The sequence below is a fragment of the Halichoerus grypus genome, chromosome 1 (genome assembly GCF_964656455.1).
Source record: "Halichoerus grypus chromosome 1, mHalGry1.hap1.1, whole genome shotgun sequence".
Lineage (NCBI taxonomy): Eukaryota > Metazoa > Chordata > Mammalia > Carnivora > Phocidae > Halichoerus > Halichoerus grypus.
The window spans coordinates 195,304,891-195,328,479 of NC_135712.1; the positions used below are offsets into that span (position 1 = coordinate 195,304,891).

The window sequence follows — 23,589 nt, forward strand, 5'->3', positions numbered from 1 at the left end:
TGAGGTACTTTATACCTCAGTAGCACAAGAGTAAGTACAAAGTACAAGAATAAGTACTTTGGGGGGGGGGGCACTGTGTTTTTCAGTGTGTACGTTCGGATATCTTCACTAAGCAGTCTACCAAAGGGGGTGGGGGTATCAGGCACATGTTCATGCTGTCATCCTGCTCCCAGCTTGCAAAGAGACACCTGTCAGGCCTAGGTTAAGAAAATAGTCAAAGCAATTAAAGCAACCTCAGGCTGCCTGATGTAGACATAGTGATGCTTCATTAAATAATCAATCATTTACCAAACTGCCCGTGCCAGGAGGTGGAGGATAAGACTGAGGCAAGGCTGGGTCCCTGCCCACAAGAAGTTCACACTCTTGTTAGAAATCAGAGAACAGCACAAGATCAAACGCAAGCAAGTCTGTGGGTCAGAGGACCCGGCTGCTTCCACCCCACGCGCTGGTCTTGAACTTCCACAAAGAACACACCACCTGATCTCACTGTTCCAGCTTTAGCACGCCTCGCGCACACCAGAATGAGTCAGGCCTCGCGCAGCAGAACCTCCAGCCTCGGATGACCACGCCACTGCAGGCTGGGACTACACTCATTCCAATTTTTCATCACAGACCAAAGGAAGAGAGATCTAGGAACAGAGTGAAGACGGGACATTATATATACTCTATTCACACGTAGAACCGGGAAATAACCATTTGCTTGCCTCCAGGGCTGCCTGGGTCACAAGCCTATCCATTACTCGGCAGAATCGTTTGTGGTTTGTATTTCATGAGCCCCGTGAATTCCACAACTCTCAAGGAGCTCAAGGAACAGTCAGGACTTCAAATAACAGCTGGTCTTTGAAAATCGTGAAGGGTGGGGGTGGGTCCCTGGACGTTAGATCCGATTGGTTTTGTTCTCTGCCCACACCTCAGCCTCTCCCCAGCACCCCAGCATCGGTCACCACAGCGCTGCTGGCGGGGGTGACTTTTCTTCCGTGGGAGGCCCACATTGGCACTGGCATCACGGGGAGACAGGAGCGGATCTGGGATTCAGCCTTGCACTGCTTTCCAGTGGGATCCAAGGAAAGGTGAAGCCGGGTCCTCTCCTTAGAGTCACTCAGCCTACAAGAAGAACGTTGCTTTGTACGTGTACACTGCTTTCCAGACTACAAAACACTTCCACACACATCCGTTGAGCTTTCACTCCCTACTTTATGACCAGGTCGGAAAGCAGGGATCACACAGAGAGCATGAACTCAAGGCCACAACACCTGCCTTCAGATTCAGCGTTCTTCCCATGCCATGCCTCAGACACACAGCGGGGCAGAGCCCCGAAGCAGTGCAGCGTGACCACAGGACCTGTTTATAATCTCAGGGGCTTGGAGTAATTCAGTTAATCCCTCTGAGCTTCATTTGCCTTATCTGCACGATGGAAGTGTCAGTCCTGGTGGCCTGACTGGTTGCTGAAGACCAGACAAAATAGGTAGAAAATGCTCAGCCTGGTGCCAGAAATCAAAGGGTGCAAAGTGCAAGGCACAGGCCCTACGAGCTGACTGCACACACTCATCCGAAACGTCAGTGTGGCTGCAAATACCAACCTCAGAGCCCCCAAGCCGTACTTGGTCTTTCTGCTTTCAGTCACTGAACACTATGAACCAGGCTCCCTGCTGCTGCAAATGCTGACCTCAGCACATGGGCAAGCTCAGCAGCGGCTCTCCACAGCACCACGTGCTCCGCTGCCGAGACCAGGCCCCCACACGCCTCTCTCCAGGCTGCCAGCAAGCCCCGAGCTGGGAGCAGCAACCAGCCCCGAGCTGGGAGCAGCAACCAGCCCCTCGCTGAAGAACAGGCAAGGGTATGCCCCTCGCCCCACCACCATGCACTGGGCCACAAGGGCCAAGAAGTGCGATGCTCACAAGAGAGCACGGGGATTTAGCAGGCATGGCTTGTAAGTGGGATTTGAAACCCCCCACAGCGCTCCAGCAGGGGAATTCAGAGGGTCCCCCCATGCTCAGACACTGCTGACCCTTGAACTTCACTGGGAAGTAAGAGCCCCTCCCTTGAGAGCATTCCTGACCAAGTAAACAATGTCTTTGGTAAACTGCAGCTCACTCATGTGTTCTTTTATTGACTCCTCACAAAGACTCCATGCTCCGTAGGAGACAAGTATTATCATCCCCATCTTACAGATGGGGAAACCAAGAACAAGGGAGGGAAGAGAAGGTATTCAGTCACAAAGCTAGTGAGCAGAAACCTGGGGCCCAAATCTAGCTCAATCGAGCTCAATCCTCTGAAGTCTCTGCTCTCCGAAAGACAAGACAGGCTGAAGACAGGAAGTCGGGGAGGCAGATCCGGTCATGCCCCAAAAGCACAAACAAGTGAGGCCTGAGGTAGAAGGAAGTTAACGGTGTAGCACCTGAGGCTCAGAGGGTTCCCTTGCCAAAATCACTTTTCATCCTGTCAACAACGCGAGGCAAGTATCCCCTCACTAGTCCCACGTCACAGGTGAGGAAACTGAGGCCAGGAACCACATGGCAAAGAGCCGGGGACAGCCAGGGTTCTAGTGAGCCTTAGTTCCGGCAGGTCCAGTCCCATCTGTAGGCCTCGGTCTCCTACCTGAATGACGAGCGGCCCAAGAACACAGCACGGTGGGAAAGGCCAGAGAGGTCTGCATCCTACCTCTGCCGCTTCCTGGCTGTCAGACCTCCCACCCTCCCTGCCCCAGTGGGGCTGCCTGCTCTGTAAAGTGTGAGCAATACTCACAAGGTGGCCATGAGGATGAAATCAGATGCCCTGATGGGAGCATCTCCAGGGTGCTAGTGATGGTCGTTATTCCGATTCCAGACATCACCCAATCTTCCTGTCTGAGCCACGGCAGTCAGGCCGGCACTCTTGACACCTGTTTTGTTCCTTAGAGCTTGTTTTCTTTCCTCTTGAGTAACATTTAAATCAAGAGATGATCAGGGGTCTCCCACCTGGGCCGAGGAGGAACAAGGCACAGCTGATAAGCAGATTCCTAGTGAGCTGAGAAAGCAGTCTGTGCCGACACCCCCAGGCCTCACGGGAGGTTGTTGAGCTCTGGACTTTTCTACCCTGCCTCAACACCACTCACCGTGTAGAGGCAGGCTTCAGCCTTCCCAGCTGTGGTAGAATCAGATCCTGACCATTCAATCAGCCCCTTTTCTTTCCTCGGTGTTCCCAGGAAAAGAAGCAACTCTTTTCTGTTGCCTAAGCAAAGGCGGGCTATGGTGCTGGCCTAGGTCTTCCTCCTGCTAACTTCTTTCGGGGAGGCTAACTTTCAGGCCCTTCCTCACCAGGGCCACCCAACACCCTCCAGGACCACTACTATTTTAGGCTGGGTCAGTCTGGTGAATCCACCTTCCATAGAATGGCTTTGGAGAGCAAACCCCCAGTGTAGCAAACCACCCAGGAAACTTCTCTGGTGTGGCTCACCCAATCCCCATTCTGCCACATCCTCACCAGGTCAGGAGCAAGTAGGTCTGTCTTCCCAAGCCCCAGCTTCTTCCTTGGGCTCCAAGGCTGAGGATAGCCGTCCCTACTTCACATGACTGTGCAGAGGCTTAAGGACATGTCACTGTGACTCAGAGTCACAGTGACAACGCACAGTGACTCCATGTTTTCTAGGAGCCAGGATCTGGGATAACCCCCTTAAGCCACTTTATTTCCTCTTTTACCGAAAAGGCACAGATTTGGTGAGAAAAAAAACAGCTTGCTGGTCACAGGTGGTGAACGGCAACGCTGGGGACTAAACCCGGTCTGACTCCAGAACCCATAACCCTAACTGCTTCCTCCTACAGCTGGCCCGCACTCAGCACAAACCTCTGACACACACCGTAAATGTTTCTCACACTTTCCACTTGCAGGTAACGCTTTTCAAGAATTAAAATGCAATCAAATCTACTTCATACCCAAATTTAAACTTCTCTACTCATTTCCATTTTAACTGGGTGATTCAGAAGGTTGGCAGAGGGCTATGGGGGGTTGGTAAACCTCCATCCACCCTGATTCTCTCCAGCCACAGCCCCCACCTGGAAATGCCTCCAGGTGGTGGGAATGAGGGGGCATGAGAAGTTTCTCTGCCAGCCCCCCCCAAACCTAGGTTCCAAACCCCAACCAAAATCACGAATGGGACACCTGCCCCAAAGACCCACCTGGATGTTCTGACACCGCTGTGCCCCTTGGCTTCATCCTCCTCTCCTCCGCATTAAGACGGCATCTGCATGAGCCTGGGCTTCCCCTCACAGCCCAGCGGAGGGGTGTGGGCGCTTAAGTCAGAAAGCCCGGCTGTGAGCCCTGGCCCTGCCAATTCCTAGGCCTTGTAGCCTCATGTAAACAATTTAGCCACTCAGACAGAACCTTTTCTCCTCACCTGTTCAATGAGGACCCCTCAGGTGTTTATGGTAAAGATTAAATGAGAAGGGAAGGCTACTATGGATACGGAACCCCCCAGCTCAGGAGACATCAGCCATGAGCTAGTAACAAAGGCAATGATCTCCATGCCTCCAGAGTCTGTCAAAAGGCAGGGAATGTGACCCACACTAGAACAAGGTAACAGAGGAGCGGCTGGTGCTCTCCTGCCCTCCCACCAGCCAATGCCCTGACTCTTTCCATAAAATAATGTGGCTAAGTATGGCCAAATGATTCCTGCATGTTGGTATGCATGAAGAAAGAGAATAGTTTCTAAAGTAAAACAGGAGAAGGAGTGATCAAAACTCTCTTTGGGAAGAGAAACCAAAAAAAAAAAAAAAATTCGAGGAGAGAATGAAAAGTCCACTGAATGTCCAGCATGCTATGAAGAGGCATTCTTTTGCCATCTAATGTCCCGGCTGTCCCAACTGCCCCTGGTAGTCTCAGACCCTGCCCAGTCAAAGGGGAAGCGCCTGGCTTCACGTCGGGAGTCACAGCTGTAACTGGAGGGCGTGGGAAGAGACAGACTGGGAGACAGGAGACTGGGCCTAGGTCCCCACTTGGTTCCTCTCTCACCAGGGGACGCTGGGCAAGTCAGCTGCTGTGTCTGAAAGGAACACATCCATCCGAAGGTCTCTGGGGCCCTTTCCAATCCCACCCTCAGCCGTTCTGTGATTCACGTCCAGCACCACTCCGGGTAAATGAGAACCGGCCATCTAACCTACCTATGGCAGCCCCCCGTGGTTTTCCCCAGCTTCCTGGCTGGCCAAAGGAACATAGAGCAGCAGCTTCTCTACCCTGACCACACTAGGTCCCCCCCAACCTGTCCTTCTAGAAAGACCTCTTCACCGCCCACCTCTTACCAAATTCTTCCTGGGTGTCACTACTTCCTGGAAATCTAATTCAGAACTGTAGATGTTTTCATTTCATTTCCTCCTGATAAAACCTCCGAAAAGAGCTTTAGATTGATTCACTATTAATTTCTATTTCAACAATTCAGAATTTGTGAAAGCCCGAAGAGAAGTTCATTTTTGCATTATCATGAAAAAAGGACTAAAGGGGCTAATTACTGGCTGGTTTTGTACAATTTAAAAGCAGTCATTTAAATATAAACAGTCATTATGCTCCATTGTTATCTATTTACTGAAGAGCATTCAAGGATGTCTTTTTAAAAAACATATTGGTCACTTCCTCACTTCACATCAGAGTAAAATAATAAACCACATCTCTTCAAGCATGAGGGGTTTGGAGGGGTTCTCTGCACTAATTCATAGTATCCTTTTATATTCTGACTTAAGTTAGGACAGGAAGCAAATGTGTTTAATGGTCTCTATTTTATACATAATAAACACTCAAAAAAGTACTTTATGCATGATTTCACAATAGCTGTGTTAAACTGCTTTTCCAGCTTCCCAGCTTTACTTCTCTAGTAATTTATACAATCAAAAAGCAAAGCTCTCCTAGAACATAGAAGCGCCTTCCTTACGCCACAGTTCAACGTTGCGCACTCACCCTTTAGAAACTACAAATCCAGAGACCATCTGCTGGCAGGGCGTTTCTGACTCTTTAACAAAAGCACAGCGACAACGGGGCTCGCCATGCCCGACAGTGTACTTTGTACAAGGACCCACGCTGCACATTCCTCCTTGGATTCGGTTCCTAAAAAGTGCTTCTCTGAATGAATGCAGCTGCTTCCCATTGTTGAGAAGAGAAAAGCCTTGTAAGTTAGGATGTGCCTCCTTTGGCCACCACTGCTGGAAATCCTAAAGGCCAAATCAGTGCCCAGGTGTTGGCAATCCGTTAGCTTCCAGCCCCCGGGGCAGGTCTACTTTGTTTTGATTCCACATTGCCCCATCTCGCATCAACTTTCCTTTCCTAAGCCACCTCAGAGCTTTTGAAAGTAGGCGCGGTGGGGGGGGGACATAAACCCTCTCATAAATATAACAGCGAGATTTTACTATGTGTGAAAATAAATAATTAATAACCAAAGAACATGGGACAGTAGAAACATAGCAGGTTACATATTTTTCTTCCCCAACGGAAAGGAACATAAAGGCAGTATTCATCTCGAACTATAGCAAGCAAACACTCCAAAACGAAGAATCCATTTTTGGGTAAAGAACTTACTTACCTATTAGCTGCCTAGAATGAATGTTTCGCTTGAAAGCACTACCGTACCAAACCTGTGGTAAAGTACTTACTCCGAAGTAAGGGGAAGAATAATAAGCTTTGGGGCCTTTCATCTGGATCTGTGGGTTGAAAGAGATTAGGAATCTAGTGCTCAGAGTCTGTGGACTTTCTGCTCTAACCAGAGGCTCTGGATGCCTACCAAACATCCAAGAGGAAGGCTGAACCCTACTCCCAAAATTTCCCTTCCCATAGCCGAAGCTAGAAAACACATGAGGTCACTCATCAGAATTAAATGACAGCAGATCTCAAGGAGATGTGGGGGTGGGAGTTTAAATCGATACAAGCTTAGTGGAGGGCAATGTGGCAGTAAGTAAGGAAATCAAAAATGCACTGTCCCCCCACCCAGAGAGCTGACTCCTGAGTACTTATCCCAGAGAAATGTTTCCTTGTGTGCACAAAGAAGAGCGTACAAGGATACTCAATGCGGTACTGTTTGAAATAGCAAAACTTCAGGAACTAACCTAAATGCTCATCAGAAAGAGAACCAGTCAGCCATGGCACACTCATACAGGGAATATTTTATACCAACACGAAGTTGTTAGATCTCTACATAGATATGGTAAGATCTGTAAGATACATTACGTGGGGAAAAACGAAGCTATTTAACACATGCGTTCTGTTCCCACTTGTGTAAGATTTAAAATCCCCAAACTGTATAGACACACACTTCAAAATGCACAGGCACAGACACCATGAAAAGCAGTTCTGAAAGGATCACACCAAACAGAGGACTGATTAGAATGAGCTGGAGGGGTAAAAAGGGGCTGTCACTTGATATTGTTTTCATTGTCCGGAAGAATCCATTTGTGCAAACCTTGAATGATGACTGCTTGTAAGAATGCAAGATATGGAAAACAAAGAGGGTAGCTCTCTGACCCTGTGTGGTGGGTTTTCCTGGGCACAGTGAGCCACAGCGGCTCAAGCTACACAAGTCAGGGACACAGGAACCTGGTGTGCCCTGCAGAGCAAGTCTCAGGAAAATATCTGTTGAATAATGGTGCCTTGACTTCCTGCCTCATAAACAAGGGTCCGTACAGCTCTACAAAATTATCTGTGAGCACGTTGTGCTAGACTTCCGCATGTACATAGGAAGCAGGGAAAGGTGGGAGCTTTCCACCCAGCCTGCTTCGAGGCCCCCCCTCCTTCTCTGGGTCCACCTGCCAGGCTCATTTTCCCTGAGCAGCCTGCAGCCTGCCTTTCCTCCCTCAGGTTAGCCTCCCATTTCCCTCCAGGCTGCCCCTCAAGATCACTCATTCAATAATTTCAACAGATGTCCTGTGATTTCTAGAATTACCACTCAGCCAATAGGGAGAAGGATAAAAAACTGGCAGAAAGAATTGCTTGGGGGTTCATTTTCCCCAGACTGGGCAGTGTCTGGGGCCCTGCTTAGTGAAAATCACCAGAAGGCTTCACCCTTCAAGGTGTGTGTCAAAAACACCCATCCATCCATACACCCAACCACACTTCCCACCACATACACGCACACACACACACACACACACAGGACTAGTCACCTCAGGCAGTTCCTCATTCAGCCCCATCTTCTGCTTTGCTCACTGTGTCCTCCTCCCCACCAAGCATGACCAGCTTTGCCGGTCCCTCCACACAGCCTTACCATCCACAAGCACCCCAACTGTAGGAACTCCAATCCCACTTGAATGAAAAAGGGAAGACACCTTTGGCCACTTTCCTGACTTTGATCACATGGGCAGAACAGGACTTGGGGGGCATATCCTGTGCTGTTGCTGGCGGAGAGCCCCCGGGGTCTGAGCACAGAAGGCAGAAGCAGGAAGGGTAACATCTATTCCTGGATGACCCGCCAATCTCCCAGCCCCATCCCCACCCCACTGCCAGGACAAGGACACCAACCAACATCCCTTCCCTTGGCACCACATCCAAACAACAGTAACACCTCATGTGGTCCTTCCCCATAGTTCAAGCACTACACTTCCAGAGCCTCCACAATTTCTTTAGGGACCTTCTGAGGGGAGGAGCTATTGGGGGGTCTGTTCTGGATCCCCAGCACCACCACCAGCATTTAATGAGACATAAGGATCTCCAGTGCTGAGCAAGTTGTCCCCTCTGATTCTGGAACTTCTCATATTCTGCAGACAGTTAAAAATTAAATTCTGATGAGAAAGGTCAAAAAAAAAAAAAAAAGAAAGAAAAGAAACTACCCACAGATCTGCCACAGGGGTTTCTTGTTTCTCACATAATCATTTTTAAAATACTGAGCTGAGGTTAAGGAAGGAATGCATCTCCCCACAGACCCTCCCCCGGATGGGCTAAGGGGGATGCACACTTCAGACGTTGTGTGAGGCAGACCCACGGTGGGCTGGCTGGACTCTGCCAGAGACACCCGAGGGCCAGGGTGCAGGATGGCATCCTGATACCCTCTTGTAAACCCCCTTTCCAGCTGTCTCTGATAGGATTTCTACCCCTTGGACTTCTCAGTTAGCTAAGTTAATAAATCACACAAACACACACACATACACTTTTTTTTTTTTTCAACTAAGCCAATTTGAGTTGTTTCTGCAACCCGTAACCCTACAAGGGCTGGCTAATACACTAACATATCCAAATATCTGCACTCTAAGACCAGCTCATTTTTAAAGGGTCTGAGCGAGGAAGTCCCAGTATTCAAGGTATGACTATAAAACAATGAGATTTGCTTTTACAACAAACCAACCGAAAGACCGGGAACCCTTCTGAAATTCTTAAGGAACTTTAATAGTAGTAGATCTGAATTCTTTAAGAGCTGGCTTTGGTCTCTGAAAAACTGTCAATACCCGATCAAAGTCCATTCAGTAAAAGATGGAGCCCCATAACTTGTTCTTTTTCAAAATGAGGTTAAGACTAGAAAAGACATGTGATTTTTTGTGCAGCACATAAACTGGCTCACGTTTTATGAGTAGGAAACCAGCATTGGGTAAAGCCTTACTACACAAGTCTATCTACTCTGATCATCTTGCTGCTTTTCCTCCACCCATCCTTCCATGAACTGTGATGCTCACACTCACAAACAGTGCACATACAACACCGAACACAAAAGCCAGCTTACGACGTCAGGATCTGAACACAGAAGCCAGCTTATGAGCTAGGGATTTGAAAAGTATCAACAAGTACTTGTCTTTCTTCCTGCTTCAGATATAAAGAGTTAAATTTGCCAAGAAAGGCATGATCCTGAAATTAAAGGCAAACTCATTAATATCAGACAACAAAAGTCAGCCTCTCAGGCAAATATTAATCATTAGCCAATTGTTGAAAATTAACTACTGATCCATAAGGACATACCGTGAAGCCCTTGTACAGCCATCCATGTATTTATTCCCTCATTCCGCACCCATTTCCTGGTGCCTACTGTGTGCCAGGCATAGGGTTAGTTCCCAGCACTGGGAACTAGACTAATCAGACACCAGCCTCTGTCTCCAGAAACTCATACGCTGGTTTCATCCGAAGTCACTCTGCTAATGAGCCAAAGACCCCAGAGCGCATGTGCAGAACCACCACCCACCAAACCACTCCCCGTAGCAGTTATAAAAAGAGGCGGAAGGGGGCAAATGAACATAAAGAAGAGAGTTTACCGTGCTTATGGGAGGGCAGAGGGAAAACCAGTACTTAAACTCAGGCAGGTGGGGTGGGAGGCAGGAGTGGATGAGGCTCAGGGGAGGCTGAGCTGAGGAAGCAGCACAGGAGCTGTGTCCTAGAACAGACAGAATCTAGTCGGACAGAAATACGAGCGCACAGTTCAAACAGAAAGACAACAGAGCAAAGACACAGTGTGCGGAAGGCACAGGACTAAAACCCACCTTATAGGCTAAGCCCAACGAACCAAGTTATGAAACCGTGTTTCAGTAAGTCCCCCTATGTGCAAAAACTGTGAGATGCTAAACTATAGGACCGCGCAGATCCAATGAGCTCACTTTGCAAGCCCAGGAAACACCTTGCATTGGGATCTCAGCCATGAAAGAGAGAAGGCAAGCAGAGTACTCTGTCCCATAACATTCCTGGGCATTGTAAGGCACCTTACAATGGTCCCACTGCCAAGAGGCGCTCACACCCCTCGGCTACTCCAAGCACAAAATGTGCTAGATGGCTCAGCTCTGACACCCGGCTCCCAGGGCACCTTCAGCCAGAGGAGCTCGAGAAGCAGAGTCACAAGACCCGAAGCTTTTTAGGAACAAGCGCTTACAATGTCCCACCAGCTCCCAGCTAAAGACCTCCAAGGAGTCCACAGAGGGACCTGTCACCCAAGGAAATCCCGAATATAGCCCAGAGGAAAGAAGGGGTGAGGCTCTTCTCCTGGCAGTCACAGCAACAACATGTGTTTACTGAACAGCTACTTCGTACCCCCTGGTGATTCCAAAATGATTACTAAGAATTGTATTCTGAAGATGCTTGGTAAGATCGAGATAAGACATGCATATGAGGAACTAAAACAGGGTATTTTGTACGCCAAGCGTCATGAGAGAGGTTTGGATAAGAGCTTTCCTTCGGATCAGGGTGAGAAAAGCCCTCGTGGAAGAGACATAGTTTGAGACGGTTCCTGAATTCCTCCAGGGGCCAGAGTGGAAGAGACGCTACAGGCAGAGAAGAGGCTAGAAGGTGGGCAAGAACACAGAAGGAGTGTTTAGGAACTATGGGTGGGCAAATGTGGGGGGGGGGCACTGCTGGGAAGGAGGGACTCAGAAAGCTCAGACAGCCCAGGAGGACCTGGCCACACCACAGAGGTGTGGATGGGGAGGAAGATGCGAGGGGTTCTGTAGAGGCAAAATGTCAACGGGCTAAAGAAAAAAAAACAGGCTGCAACAACAGATGAGGAAGGGGGCGGGAAAGGGGTCAAAGACTCCATAAAAGCTCCTGCTGAATCAAAGGAGGATTTCCTGAGCCCCTGGTAGAAGCAACTGTGCCTGATAAAGGGGTAGAGAGGCCCCACAGGCCTCGCCCTCCAGGGCTGGTGTCATTTGCAGACATTAGGAGAGGCCCGAACTGGCAGATGAGCACCCCGATGTGGGATGGCTCTAATTTCAGGCGACTGAGCACTACAGAGAGCGGCACTCAGCCTGGGGCTGGGGAGTACCAGGAGCAGGCAGGACAGACAACTTCAACCGCATCCGTCCACCTCTGAGACACTGAAGTCTGGGAAGCCAAATAGAGCGTTCTTCAACACAGTGAAGCACAGGATTGTAAGCAGCCCCCCTTTGATGCTCTGGAAAGCAGATCTCCCTGCTGCTCCCCACCCTGGGCTAAGAAGAAATTAAATAAATGATATACACTTGCAATAAGTGGAACTGAGGAGCTAGTGTTACAGACTGAGCCAAGAAGGGTCTCACTGTGGGAACTCAGTCGTACCGTTTCCATGGCTTCAACCTCCACTAGTCCCTGCAAGTCCACAAATGAAACTGCATAGAAATTTGAGACTGTTTATATTTAAAAAAAAAAAAAAAAAAAAAAAACCTAACCCTGGGAAAACTTGCTGCCCCCAAGGTAGTCTCCAGATTCCCAAAGCTGGCTCAGTTACAAGCAACCCAGACCAAACATACATTGGCCCGATGGGGATGGCCACCTTTCTTACCCGATAGAACTAATCATGTCACTACAAACGACCTGTAAGAGGCAGACACAGCTTGGCAACAAAGCAGCCTCTAAGGGTTCAACATACACATTTCCCACAGAGCTATGGAGCAAAGAAAACCACCAGCTCCCTGACACGTGCAGCTTTGCAACCCATATCGGTCTCTGCCCTTCGATTTGCCATTCATGTTAACTGAAAGGTATTTACTACAGATGAAAAATAAGCTTCATTCGGCCGCCTCTAAACCAATCCCAAAAATAGAGCAATCACTTTGGTACAAAATGGGTCAAATGTATTAAAAAAAAACCCGGCTCCCTGGCGGGAGCACTGATATGCCATGGGACCTTGCAAAGAGTCAGGGGGAAATCCACAAAGATCTTCCCTTCCCACAGTGGGAAAGGAAATATTTAAAGAGTCAAGCAGAGAATAAACTCCTCTGGCCACGTGACCATCCAAGTGAAACAAGACAGAAACTCAAATGCTATGAGTTTCAGAACAGTAAGAGGTCAAAGGAGTGTATGTTGGTTTTTAGAAAGGCCTGCCAAACGAATACACTGCCTCCCTCCCCCCCCTTAAAATACCACTGTTTAAGAATTGTTAAGAAAGCATCCGCTAGGGAGGGATTGCAAGGGAGAAGAGAGATTTATCCATTTCCTATATTTTATTCCCTTACTCATTAGCTGAGAAATCCAAACGGTCTGACGGCAGATATCAGTGCCCTGAATTTCCCTGGGAAAAATCAGAATATTAATTGGCTTACACACGCAGCTACATTAATTATTCCATTGATCTGAATTAATCTGCCTTTCTGAAAGGTATTTATTTTCTAAGTTTGTTTAATCATGTTCTCTTGAGCTACAAAAAGCAACAAACTGGGTCACCATCCACATTGTTAAATTTGGTAACAAGGCTAACACCATCTGTGGCCTAGACTCTGATGATCCATCCCCATTGATGGGGGCTTTTTGCCACTTCTGCTCTTCCTTTAAAATGATCATCTAATATCACGTGTCTACGACCAAATCAGAAGCTGTTTAAAATATCCCAAAGCACACAAATCACCTCTAGCATAGTATAAATCCACACTAATGGCAAACGTGCATATGTGTATCCAACTCCTGTTGAGTTATATTTTCAGTAGCAATACCCAAAACTTTTTTACATTCTCTAGAAATCAGACTATAAAAGCCCAAATATGAACAGACATCATGTTCTATCTGACATATGCCACAACATTTTACACAATACGTAACGTTTCATGTTACACATGAAATCCGGTATATAAACCACTGAGGCTAAAATCACAAGAGCATAATTTCAGTATCTTCAGAACCCAGCAGAGCCCCCCCACACACAAACACCAGTTCTGCCTTTACACCACTCACTTAGTTACAGCCACCCTACTCAAATACAGCTTCAACATGGGAAACCAGAAACAAATGAATCTAGCTGAAAGAGGAGAGAGCAAAACAAGAGAGAGAAAGAGCTCCCTGTTACCCAGCACTGCCCCCTGCTCCACCTGCCTTTCTGCACAGTCTCCCCCAAGGAGGATGCTGCGCTCCAGAAAAATCCTGACATGGCTTCTGAATCATCAAGAAAAGATTACAGAATGTCAGAGGTAAACACGATCCCAGTGATCTTCTCATCCAGCTCCCTTGACAAGTGGGTGAATGGCAACGCAGAAAGGATTTGGGAAATGCCCCCCAAAACACAGCTAGTCGTCCCAGCTCGATGCGACAAGCTCCTAGTCCCAACTCTGGTGCTCTTTCGGGCTCTTTTTCTTTTTTCTTTCTTTTTTTTTTTTTTTTAAACTATATCAACCTTTCCCAAAGGAAGTTTCATGAAACACTGGTTCCGTGATGTGTTCTGCCAAAAAACTGTTTGAAGAATCCATGACCAATTACTTTTAGGGACTAGCTGAGTTAAACAAAATGAAACTGGTTTTTTAACTACAGACCTTCCCGGAGCTCTTACTGAGCTAATGTGCACTATAAATCTTTAAGAGGGCAGTGAAGTATGTGGAAGTATCCCAATTTATTTAACCCTAGAATCATTTTATCTTGGGATAAAATGGATCTTCATAGGATACTCCTATTGGAATACTACACTATAATCTCCAAATTATGTTCCATGTAGATCTATTCATTCTGTTGTATTCTGATGCTCTAAAAATGAATAGTTCACGTACAAAATGTATGATAATTCTCTACTTACCAGAGAAATTGACCAAACAAAATACCCACCACTCCTAAATAAACACTGGATTTAAAAAAAAAAAAAAAAAAAAACAGCTAATATTATCCAGAAAAGAATGGTAGACAGCAAAAGCCTATGTGGAGAGAAAAGTTATTTCAAAATCTGCTACAAACCTCTTCCATAAAAAAGTGCCACATCTCTTTATGCAAGATTCATGACTTTAAACACTTTCATTCAGTATAAATTTGAGAATACAGGTCAGAGGAAAAAACAAAAACAAACCCACTGTTGCAAAGCTCCAGGAAACATCACATGCAGAGCTGTAAACTTCAACCACCCAGAAAGCCAGCTGCCAGTTTAAGCAGAGAGGGAAATGATAACCACACATCAGGACAAGCAGGAACTCTAAGGACACTTACCAAGTTATGATTTGTTGAATTAGAATCATCTTCAGGGAATGGGATGTAAATAGCTAAGGCCACACAATTGGCAAAAATAGCCAATAATATAAATATGTCAAATGGTCTGAAAAACGTTGTTAAGGCATATATGTCTTATGCAAACATAAACCATCTCTCTCATCACACTCTCAATCACACCACTCTTAAATCATTTTAGAAATGAAAATTATGCACACGAGTCCTTTCTCAACCGACTGTTATGACCACGATGTCTCCGGCAAATGTAATCGTCCATGGTCATCTGGCAGATCTTCCTATCGAATGACTTTTCCATGTCCTTTCCTTCTCTTGCAAGGATCATGTTACGCTCATTCTTTGCTGTGCATTTTATATTGAAACCTAAACATGCATCCGATGAGGGCACCCTATGAACCATGTTTCTGCTTCTTAAAGTTTTAAAAGCGACAAAGACCTGAGAACACTGCATTCCTGGCTGTTGTAGACACAAAGAGAAGTCCTCATGAGACAAATCTCTTCCACAAATCCTTGCCTCCATGTGTTAAAGCCATTTTCTCGGGGGCTATTCTTGGCTGGGTCAGTCTCCTGTCTGGACCGGGGCAGGCCAAGGCACCAGAACTTTCTACATTCTACCTGTGACTGTCTCGTGGCATGTTCCAACACTGTAACAAGCAAGCCAGGCTCCAGCTCCCCCTCTGCTTCCTTTACTAATCAATGCCTATCACTGTTTCGGATTACAGCTGGACTGGAGCTCCGTTTCTAATAAGCTGTTACTGCATTCAATTTATAAACAAATTAAATAAAAAGCCATAAGAAATCAGCACCAGACACTTTGAAAGTACAATTGAACAATTCTAAATCTCGGGGGTCTGTCTGGAAGAAATCACTTTGAAATCAGCTTGCAACAGATACAAGAGCTTCAACATTCTGGTATTAAGAGACATTGTCAAACTGGCAATGCAAAATTTGACTTCTGCCAGAATGACTGTTTTTCTTCTTTTGGCTTTCAGGCTTTCCGAATGCAAGGTTTCTGAGCACCAACATAATCTGCAACTTGGTGGGGGAAGAGGGTGGCTTGATTTTATAAGTGTTTCTGCCATAACCTCACTCACAAAAGGCAAAGCCACTGGTTTAACTAAACATCTCCAAGTACTAAAGCTTTGAGGATGTGAACAGACCCTTCTCCATCCATCCTGATATTCTTCTGGGAAATCCAAAAGTGCTGAAGGAAACAAAGGCCCCCTACCTCTCTTGGGATACCCTGAGTCTTATGAAAAATCAGCCCCTTCAAAAGTGTTTTGATACTCACTGAAATAAGGACACGAATGACATTCTTCTCTTACTAATTTTGATGGGTTTATTTTTTAAAGCCAATTAGCTTTCATTCATATTTATTCTTTTAACTCATCTAGTATTACAAAATCTCTTATCCAAGGATCCAACCTTAAGACAGTTCCCCTTCAGAAGACTTCAGGATCCTCTTTTCGTTTTTCTTTTTTGCCATTCCTACTGAAATTTTAAAAACCAGTTGCCCCAGTGTTAACCTACATAGAAACACACTGTGGTCTCTCCCGTCGTCCCCCACCCCCATACCACCATTCTTCCTTTTTAGTTCCCAGTACCTAAATGATAGACCAGCAAATCCGAGAAATACCAATGCTGTTTAGGAAAGCCAAACACTTTTTTTTTTTCTTTATGGTGGTCCGGTTTCAGTTGCCAGGTGTTGGTGGGTAACCATCTCACTGCCACAAGATATTTACAAGTCATGCAGAACAGAGCGATAAATAGAGGGGCCTGCTCCCCAAAATTCCTTCTGATAAGGCCAGCCCTCCTCATTCCCCCAAGATGCAGGACGTTCTTGCCTTGTCTGGGTGTACAAACCAGCGAGGATCTCACTCTCCCAGTGCGGACTGGGCCTGGCACAGCTGGCTTTCGGAGAATTTCTATAACCTGCTCCCTGAACTAGAAGGGAACTGTCACTGGGAAAGACAAACAGATCTACAGACTGTCCCATTTGTAGGCAGCCACATCCCCTAGTTCCTGTACACATATGTCTGGCCATGCGGGAAAGGGAGTCAGCAGCATGATCCCGGAATTCACTCCGCACACATAAATTGTGATAGGCAAATTAGTATGCACGAAGAGAAACAGCGGCAGGCCTCCCACCTCACTCCACATGGAATGAATGGCCCCAGAGAGGTCTCTGCTTACCCGGAGTGGTGTCAAGCCAACCTCAGGAGGAGGAGATCTTTCTGGCCAGGTGCAAACATGCTTCCGACTCCAGCGATACCACCAAGGCACGCACTATGCACCCAGCGGCCTCCGGGCTGACCCTAGCGTTCATTCTCAGACTAGGAGAGAACTTACACAGAAAACGTATCCACGCACCCCCAGCCATGTGAGAGACACTGTAACTCCCTCCAGAGGGGAGACATCTGTTCTAAAAAGGAGAAGCACATGAAAACCCCTCTAACCCTACCCTTGCATTTGGCTGCCCTCTCCAAAACCTTTCTAGGCAAAGTTAGCTCGTTTTAACTTGTGTCCGTGAGCACAGAAAACAGCCAGCTACAGCAGAAGGCCTGCAAAGAGCAGCCTCGCTAGGCACTCAGGTTATAAGGGAACTTACGATTCCACCTTCCAGCTGGTGGCCAATATCCTCCCTCATGAGCCCCTTCACCCTGGGTGTGGTGGGGGAAGCCCGACATTCACACTCCTTCCTATGCTCAGGAGCTACTCTAAGGCTCCTGTCAATCCCAAATACACTTCTGGGAAAAGGAAATGCTTTGTTTTACCCAGACCAATGAATCATCTGACTAATTAGAAAGCCATTGTTCAGAAAGGAGGCCTCAGTCAACCTTTTCTAAAGGGTGGCAGCAATTGGAGACTGGCCTCCAGATTTGGGGAAGGGGGTGAGCAGGCCGAGCACCCTAGTTTACCAAGATCTGGGCCGTAACAACCATCCTAGGGCATTTGGAGTTCAGTTTTAAAAATACAAAGGAGACACCCAGAAATGTAACTCCAGTCCAAGGACACAGACAGAATGTTTTATAAGGGCAGCAACTGCAAATTCCCCCGCTGACAGACTGCTCTCTAACTCACAAGGGCTCACGAAGGAGAGGCGCACACAAGCCTCTCCCTCCACATGCTCCCTCACGCTCACGTTTCAAATGCTTTTTTGGAACATGTCAAAAGGAAATTCCAGGAAGTCATAGCATTGATGAGCAAATTGCTCCCTCCCTATGAAGCAAGTGTTCATATTTGTAGCTACCTGAACAATCAGAATCAGCAAATGTCAGAGCTAGAAGCAACCTCAGCAGTAGTTGGGAGTTTCAGAAACAAATTCTAAACATCGGAATGGGAAGATGTCACTAAAAGTCAAAAATGTATTTATTTCTAGCGAAGTCTCATCCGGTCTTTTTGTCTTCAATCAGCATACCTCATTTGCAATAGGTTCGATGCATATCACAGCCCCAAAAGCAATAGTGGGTTTAAACTAACCATTTAGTGCCAAATGACCAAAGGTCCGTTCCCTACTTAACTACCACTTTGAAGTCTCAGGCTGTCACCCCCTCCCTCCATCATCACCACACACACACACGCACACACACACACACACACACACACACACACACACACACACGGCTAAATACACCCATAGAGCAAGCCCTCTGCACCCTGAGGAGATAGGAAGGTATATACAATGAAACCCTTTACATAGAGCTTTTCTGTTGCTCACATTCCAGACTGCTACGACTTTGTAAGTGCCATTTCAGAAAGCAGATCCTTTTAAAGAACAGATGGTAAAAGAGAAAATGAGAAAGACTTCCCCCCAAAAAAAGGATACTTCCATTCCACTATACTAATGCAGGCTCTTCGGATGGGGTTATTGAGTGACAAACAGAAAAGGGCGCGGGCAGGTCGGCTGTTGGACGAGTTACCCTGTTTTTTGCTCTTGGCGTATTGCTGACGTTTTCTTTGGGAGAGAGATCCCACAGGTGGGGGTGCGGAGGTGCTCATAGTTTGGGCAGCCTTGGCCTGTCTGGCAGCATCGATTGCAGCTTGCCAAGACAGGACAGTTTGCTTGGAGCTATTCGGCTGAGAAGTTGGTCCTTCACCAGAAAGAGGGAGTCTGGTGCCTCTTGCATAGTTTGCCTCTGGGAAGAAGGAGAAAAGGAAAAATGAACAAACAAATAAACAATGAGAATCCAATGTCGGAAAAAAAGCAAAGGTGTCTCCCATCAATAACGGGGGGGAGGGTATGGTTCCCATGTTTCCATTTTGAACCTCATGTCCTATTTTTCAGAAGCAGGACTGTGGGCAGCCAGAGCAAGAAGTCCACATGCTGGGCCCTGAGCGCCACAGGACCACTGGTGCAATGGGGCGAGCGCCTCTCTACATCCACGTCTCCACAAGGACTCTGCTAGTGCCTTTCTTCAAACTGAGGCCATCCACATTTATTCCACCTATTCTGACTTTTAAAACCCATGGATCTCTAATGAGTTAACAGATAGGCACAATAGCTTTTCTCCAAAATAACTACCACGATCACCACCGGAAAAAAAAAAAACAACAAAAAACAAAAAAGGCAGTGCCAATAACTCAATAGTCTTAATCATTTTCAGGATGTCACTCCAACATCTTTGTACAGCCACAAATGCATTTTTTTCGGCATAGGAAAAAAAAAATCCTCCACTGGCACCAGGGCAATACCAAAAGCCCCATAACAAATATCCAGATTATGCACTGACACTTCCTGCAAATGAAAATTCATGATGCTTGGGACTCATTTCCTCCACAGGCTTCCGAAAACAGAAAACATCTTTAGGGCTTTTTTGCATTTTAAATTGCAGCCGCAGCAGCCAAGCCAGCATGCAGAGAAACCGTCAAGGCAGACAGCCTGCACCCCTACACCTAGGAAAGACAGGATGGATTATGCCAGGGGCCCTCAAGGTCCACGCAGGAGTCACCTAAGTGCAGGCTGGCATCTAAGTGCAGGGCAGAACCCCAAGGGGGCTTCCATGTGCAAAACCCCTTCTGACTTTGGGTCAGGCCACCACCCAAGCAGGTCTCCCAGGCACTTGCCTACCTTGAGTCACAACCTCCTTACTGAGACAGAAGTCAAAGTGAGAGTGGTGGCAAAGGTAGAGAGATGGCATTTGCAAAACCAATTCTTGCTAAGAACAAGAGAGAATCCAAGCAAGCACAGGTCGGCCTGCCCAGCAACTTGAGAAGGGGGCCACGGGGTGGGGGGAGGGGGGGCTCAGGCAGCAGCCGTCCCAAGCTGGGGACCGAGCTGGGGAGGAATCGTGCAGAGCCTTCCCTTGGGAAGCGCTCTCGCGGGAAGGCTGTGAGCCCACTGAGGTTGAGGGGTGGGGGGGTGGAGCGCCCCCGGCCTCCAAGGAGGAGGTAGGAGGGCTGACCAGAAGCTGTTCCAGCCTCCGTCTCGACCCAGCCCGGCCGGCGTGGTGGCTGCACGTGGTGCCCAGGCCGGGCTGGGAAGAGGAGCCCCACAGCGGCAGCGACTCCCCGGGCATTGCTAGGTTACCGACGTGTGCACAGCGGCGCTGGGAGCGGGAATACGCTCCACCCGACCCCCTGGCCGCGATTCCGAGACCCGGCCTCCCTCTCCAGGGGCGGGGTGTGCTTCACCCACCGTCGCGAAGAGGGAAACCGGGCAATCCTAGAATTTTCCGGATGCCACTGGAGACCAGGGGGCGGGGAAGGAGGGGAAGGCGAGAAGAGGCTGGAAAGGGGGCTCAGGCTGAGGACTAACAGCCATCCCCCCTTCCATCGCTCGGGAGCGTTGGAGGAAAGTTGAGCCCGAGGACACTGAACCCGCATCACCTCGGCTCGCCGCCCCTCCGGCGGCACAGTACTCCAAGGACTCCACGGCCGCCCCCACCCCACAAATGCAGAATTAACTCTGACATTCAAGGCCTGAAGGGGAGAACGGAGTGGCTGTCACGCATCTCCCCTTTCTATGTAGATGGCACCGAGCTAGAAGCATCCTCTCCAACCCCCTCAACCCACCCAGTGCATCAGAGACGGGAGGGGGTGGGAAGGAAGAGGGGGTGGGAAGTGGAGGACCATGACAAGGATGAGATTTGGCAGCGGGTGCCCAGGCTCTGGCTGCTCACCGTTCGCGTGGTCCGCTTGCTGCTGCCGTTGATGGTGCATGTTTTTCATCATCATCATCATCATCATCCACGAACATTTATTGAGCGCCTACTGTGTGCAGGGCACGGTGCTGGGCGTTGGGGCGGGGAAGGAACGGGTAAGGGGGTTACCGATAGGTAGGAGCCGCGGTCCCTGCCCTTATTGTCGCTTCAGCAGGGGGTGGGGAGGGACGGGGACAGATAGCAGAAAATAAGAATAATTTGTAAAAACCGCTCGCCACCCACGCTCCCTCTTTTTCAAAAATGGAGCAAAATAAACTTTTTTTAAAAAATAAGATTAGATGTATATATTATCTTAATAATATATACATGTAATTTTTTGCTGCAAAGGAGAATTGGCTTGGTCCCCTCCTCTAGCGGAGGGACGCCGCGGAGATGCCGGCCCGGCCGCCGGGGCCGCTCGGAGCGCCCCCCATGCCCGCCCACCCGCCGCGGTGCCCGGTGCCCGCCGCCGCCGCCGCCGCCCGCGCCGCCGCTGGCTCGGGACCGCGGGCGCCCCGAGCTCACATCCGGGGACGGAGGCGCTCGCTCGCTCGCTCGCTCGCTCCGCGCCCGCCGCGCCGCGCCGCACGCCGGCTTCGCCCTGGCGACGCTGCGCGCCCGCCGCCGCCGTCCCCTCCCTCCCCCCCGCCCGCCGAGCCTCCCACGGGCCGCGCCGCGCCCCAGAGGCCGGGCCCGGTCCGGGGCTGTCCCCGCTCGGCCCGCGCGCCCGAGGTGGCCGCCGCGTGGGACTCGGGGTACCGCCACCCCGCCTGGCTCGGAGGACCCGCGGGCGCCAAAGGGTTAAGCGCGCTCCGGCCGCCGGCTGCCGCTTAACCCCCTGCGCGCCGCAGCGGGCTCCCGGCTCTCGGCCGACTGAGGCGGGCGGGGCCTGCGGAGCCCGCGGACGCGGGGTGCGGATTAACCGCTCCTCCCCTCCAGTTCGGCGGGGCGGGGATGGGGGGGGATGGGGAGCGGGAGAGTACGACGCTCCGGCTCCAGCGCTGCCCTCAGCTCTCCGCGTCCTTCTCCTCCGCACACCTGGAGGAGGCCCCGCCCCCTGGGAGCACAGGTGCAAGCGGGCGGTCGTCTCCGCGTGGAGGGGCTCTGTCAGGCTCCCTCCGAGCTCTGCGGCCCGGCAGACTGCCCCCGCCTTTCCTCTGGCTTTTTCTGGTTGCGGGGGGATGGGGGAGCCCTGCCCTCTCGAGAGCATTCACTGTCCCAGGTAACGGCACCTTGGGATCTAACCGGGTTTCCAGAGTGTCCCCCACTAACCCGTGCCGGGTCTGGCGCTGCTGCGGGCTCAAAGATTCGGGGTGTGAGGGGGAGACTTTCTCTCTCTCTCTCCCTCCCCCCCCCCACCACGTGTGTTTGCAGGCAGGTACAAGGAAGTAAAGGCCAAGGTCTTTCAAACAGCGCGTGTTGCTTAAAGGAATAGGTAGCGCGCTAAAACTGCTGACTCCCGTGCGGCAGCTGAGGAGAGTAGTTCCTTCTATGGTACCTTCACGGTCGCGTATTTGGGGTGGGGGTTTCTGCAAACGGCAGCTCCTGTCTAGAGGGGAATATACTGTACCTAGTGGATGACTGATATTTCTCATTTAGCGTTGTGCTGGCTGTTGGAGAAAGGCTTCTGCTTTACTTCACAAGATTCGATTTATTTGCTTTTGTTCCGATCTGCATGTTCCTACAGCATTTTAGAACGTTTGAGCACAGTGTCTTTAAAGCAAAAATAAAGCAAAAATCTCAGCGTGACTTAAGAAAATAAGAAGCGTTTATGGGAAGGTGCTCCCTGGCCAAAGAAAACACGCTGGGCATCCATTGTTGGGGGCCACCTGGGGAGAGAGAGTGGGGACCAAACATAAGGCTTTCCAGGAGTCTTCCTGAGAGGGGCACGGGGACTGGAAGGATGAAAACAATCAGGCTCCTTGTCCCCATCTCCTCTTTTGTTGTTATTGTTGTTTCATTTTTTCTTTTTGGAGAGGTGGAGAGGCCGGGGAAGAGCTCTGTGGCCTAGCAGTAATATAAAGCCGGCCTGGACTACTTCACCTAAGGCTGCTCCTGAGCCCAAATCTGAAGGGACAGAAGATGGTTGCCTTCAAAGAACTTCCCCATCCACAGACCTTGAGTGCTCACACAAGTATCAAATTCACACATTTACCTGTCACTTTCAGACTTCAATGTCTAAAGCTTTGCCTCTATTCTGCAAAATCCCACCCTGATATTTGCTCACAATTCAGGTCAGCCAGCGTGTATAAGGCACCTGTTAAGAACAGGGTCTAGGCTAGGTGTTGTCAGGCCAAATCCACGGTACCTTCTCTCCTTCGTGGAGATACAACCTAGTGAAGGAAGAAGAGTGTGTGTCCATCTACAGTCCTATGTGGAACATAGGAGCTGTAATAGGTATGAAAAAAGGCATGCAAGCAGCAAAGAGATTCATCTGAGACGTTTTCTCAGAAGACATGGCATTCTGATTCTTAAAAATTGATGAGGGGAGGAAAGGGGAGGGCTGAACTGAGGGAGCACAGGGCAATTTTAGGGCATCGAAGCTATTCTGTATGATACTGTAATGAATAGAGTACACTATGCCTTTGTCAGAACCCATAGAATGTACAACACAAAGAGTAAACCCGAATGTAAATTATGG

The 23,589-nt window shown here is 49.0% G+C and overlaps 1 protein-coding gene across 13 annotated transcripts in view; it reads right to left on the bottom strand.

Annotated features, from left to right (window-relative positions):
• Positions 1 to 21,322, bottom strand: part of CACNA1D (calcium voltage-gated channel subunit alpha1 D) — a 301,070-nt gene extending 279,748 nt beyond the window's left edge. For 6 of the 13 annotated variants that reach the window (XM_036102523.2, XM_036102520.2, XM_036102521.2 and 3 more), the window contains exons 1-3: positions 20,928 to 21,319; positions 18,635 to 18,944; positions 14,791 to 14,896 (exon numbers count right to left, since the gene is read on the bottom strand). In XM_036102523.2, the coding sequence (XP_035958416.1) occupies positions 14,791 to 14,896; positions 18,635 to 18,944; positions 20,928 to 20,994 (483 nt within the window). In that variant the 5' untranslated portion in view covers positions 20,995 to 21,319. Of the gene's footprint in view, positions 1 to 14,790; positions 14,897 to 18,634; positions 18,945 to 20,927 lie in introns of all 13 variants that reach the window. The other 7 variants (XM_036102527.2, XM_036102532.2, XM_036102534.2 and 4 more) reach the window with 2 other exon arrangements.
• Positions 21,323 to 23,589: the final 2,267 nt, after the last annotated feature.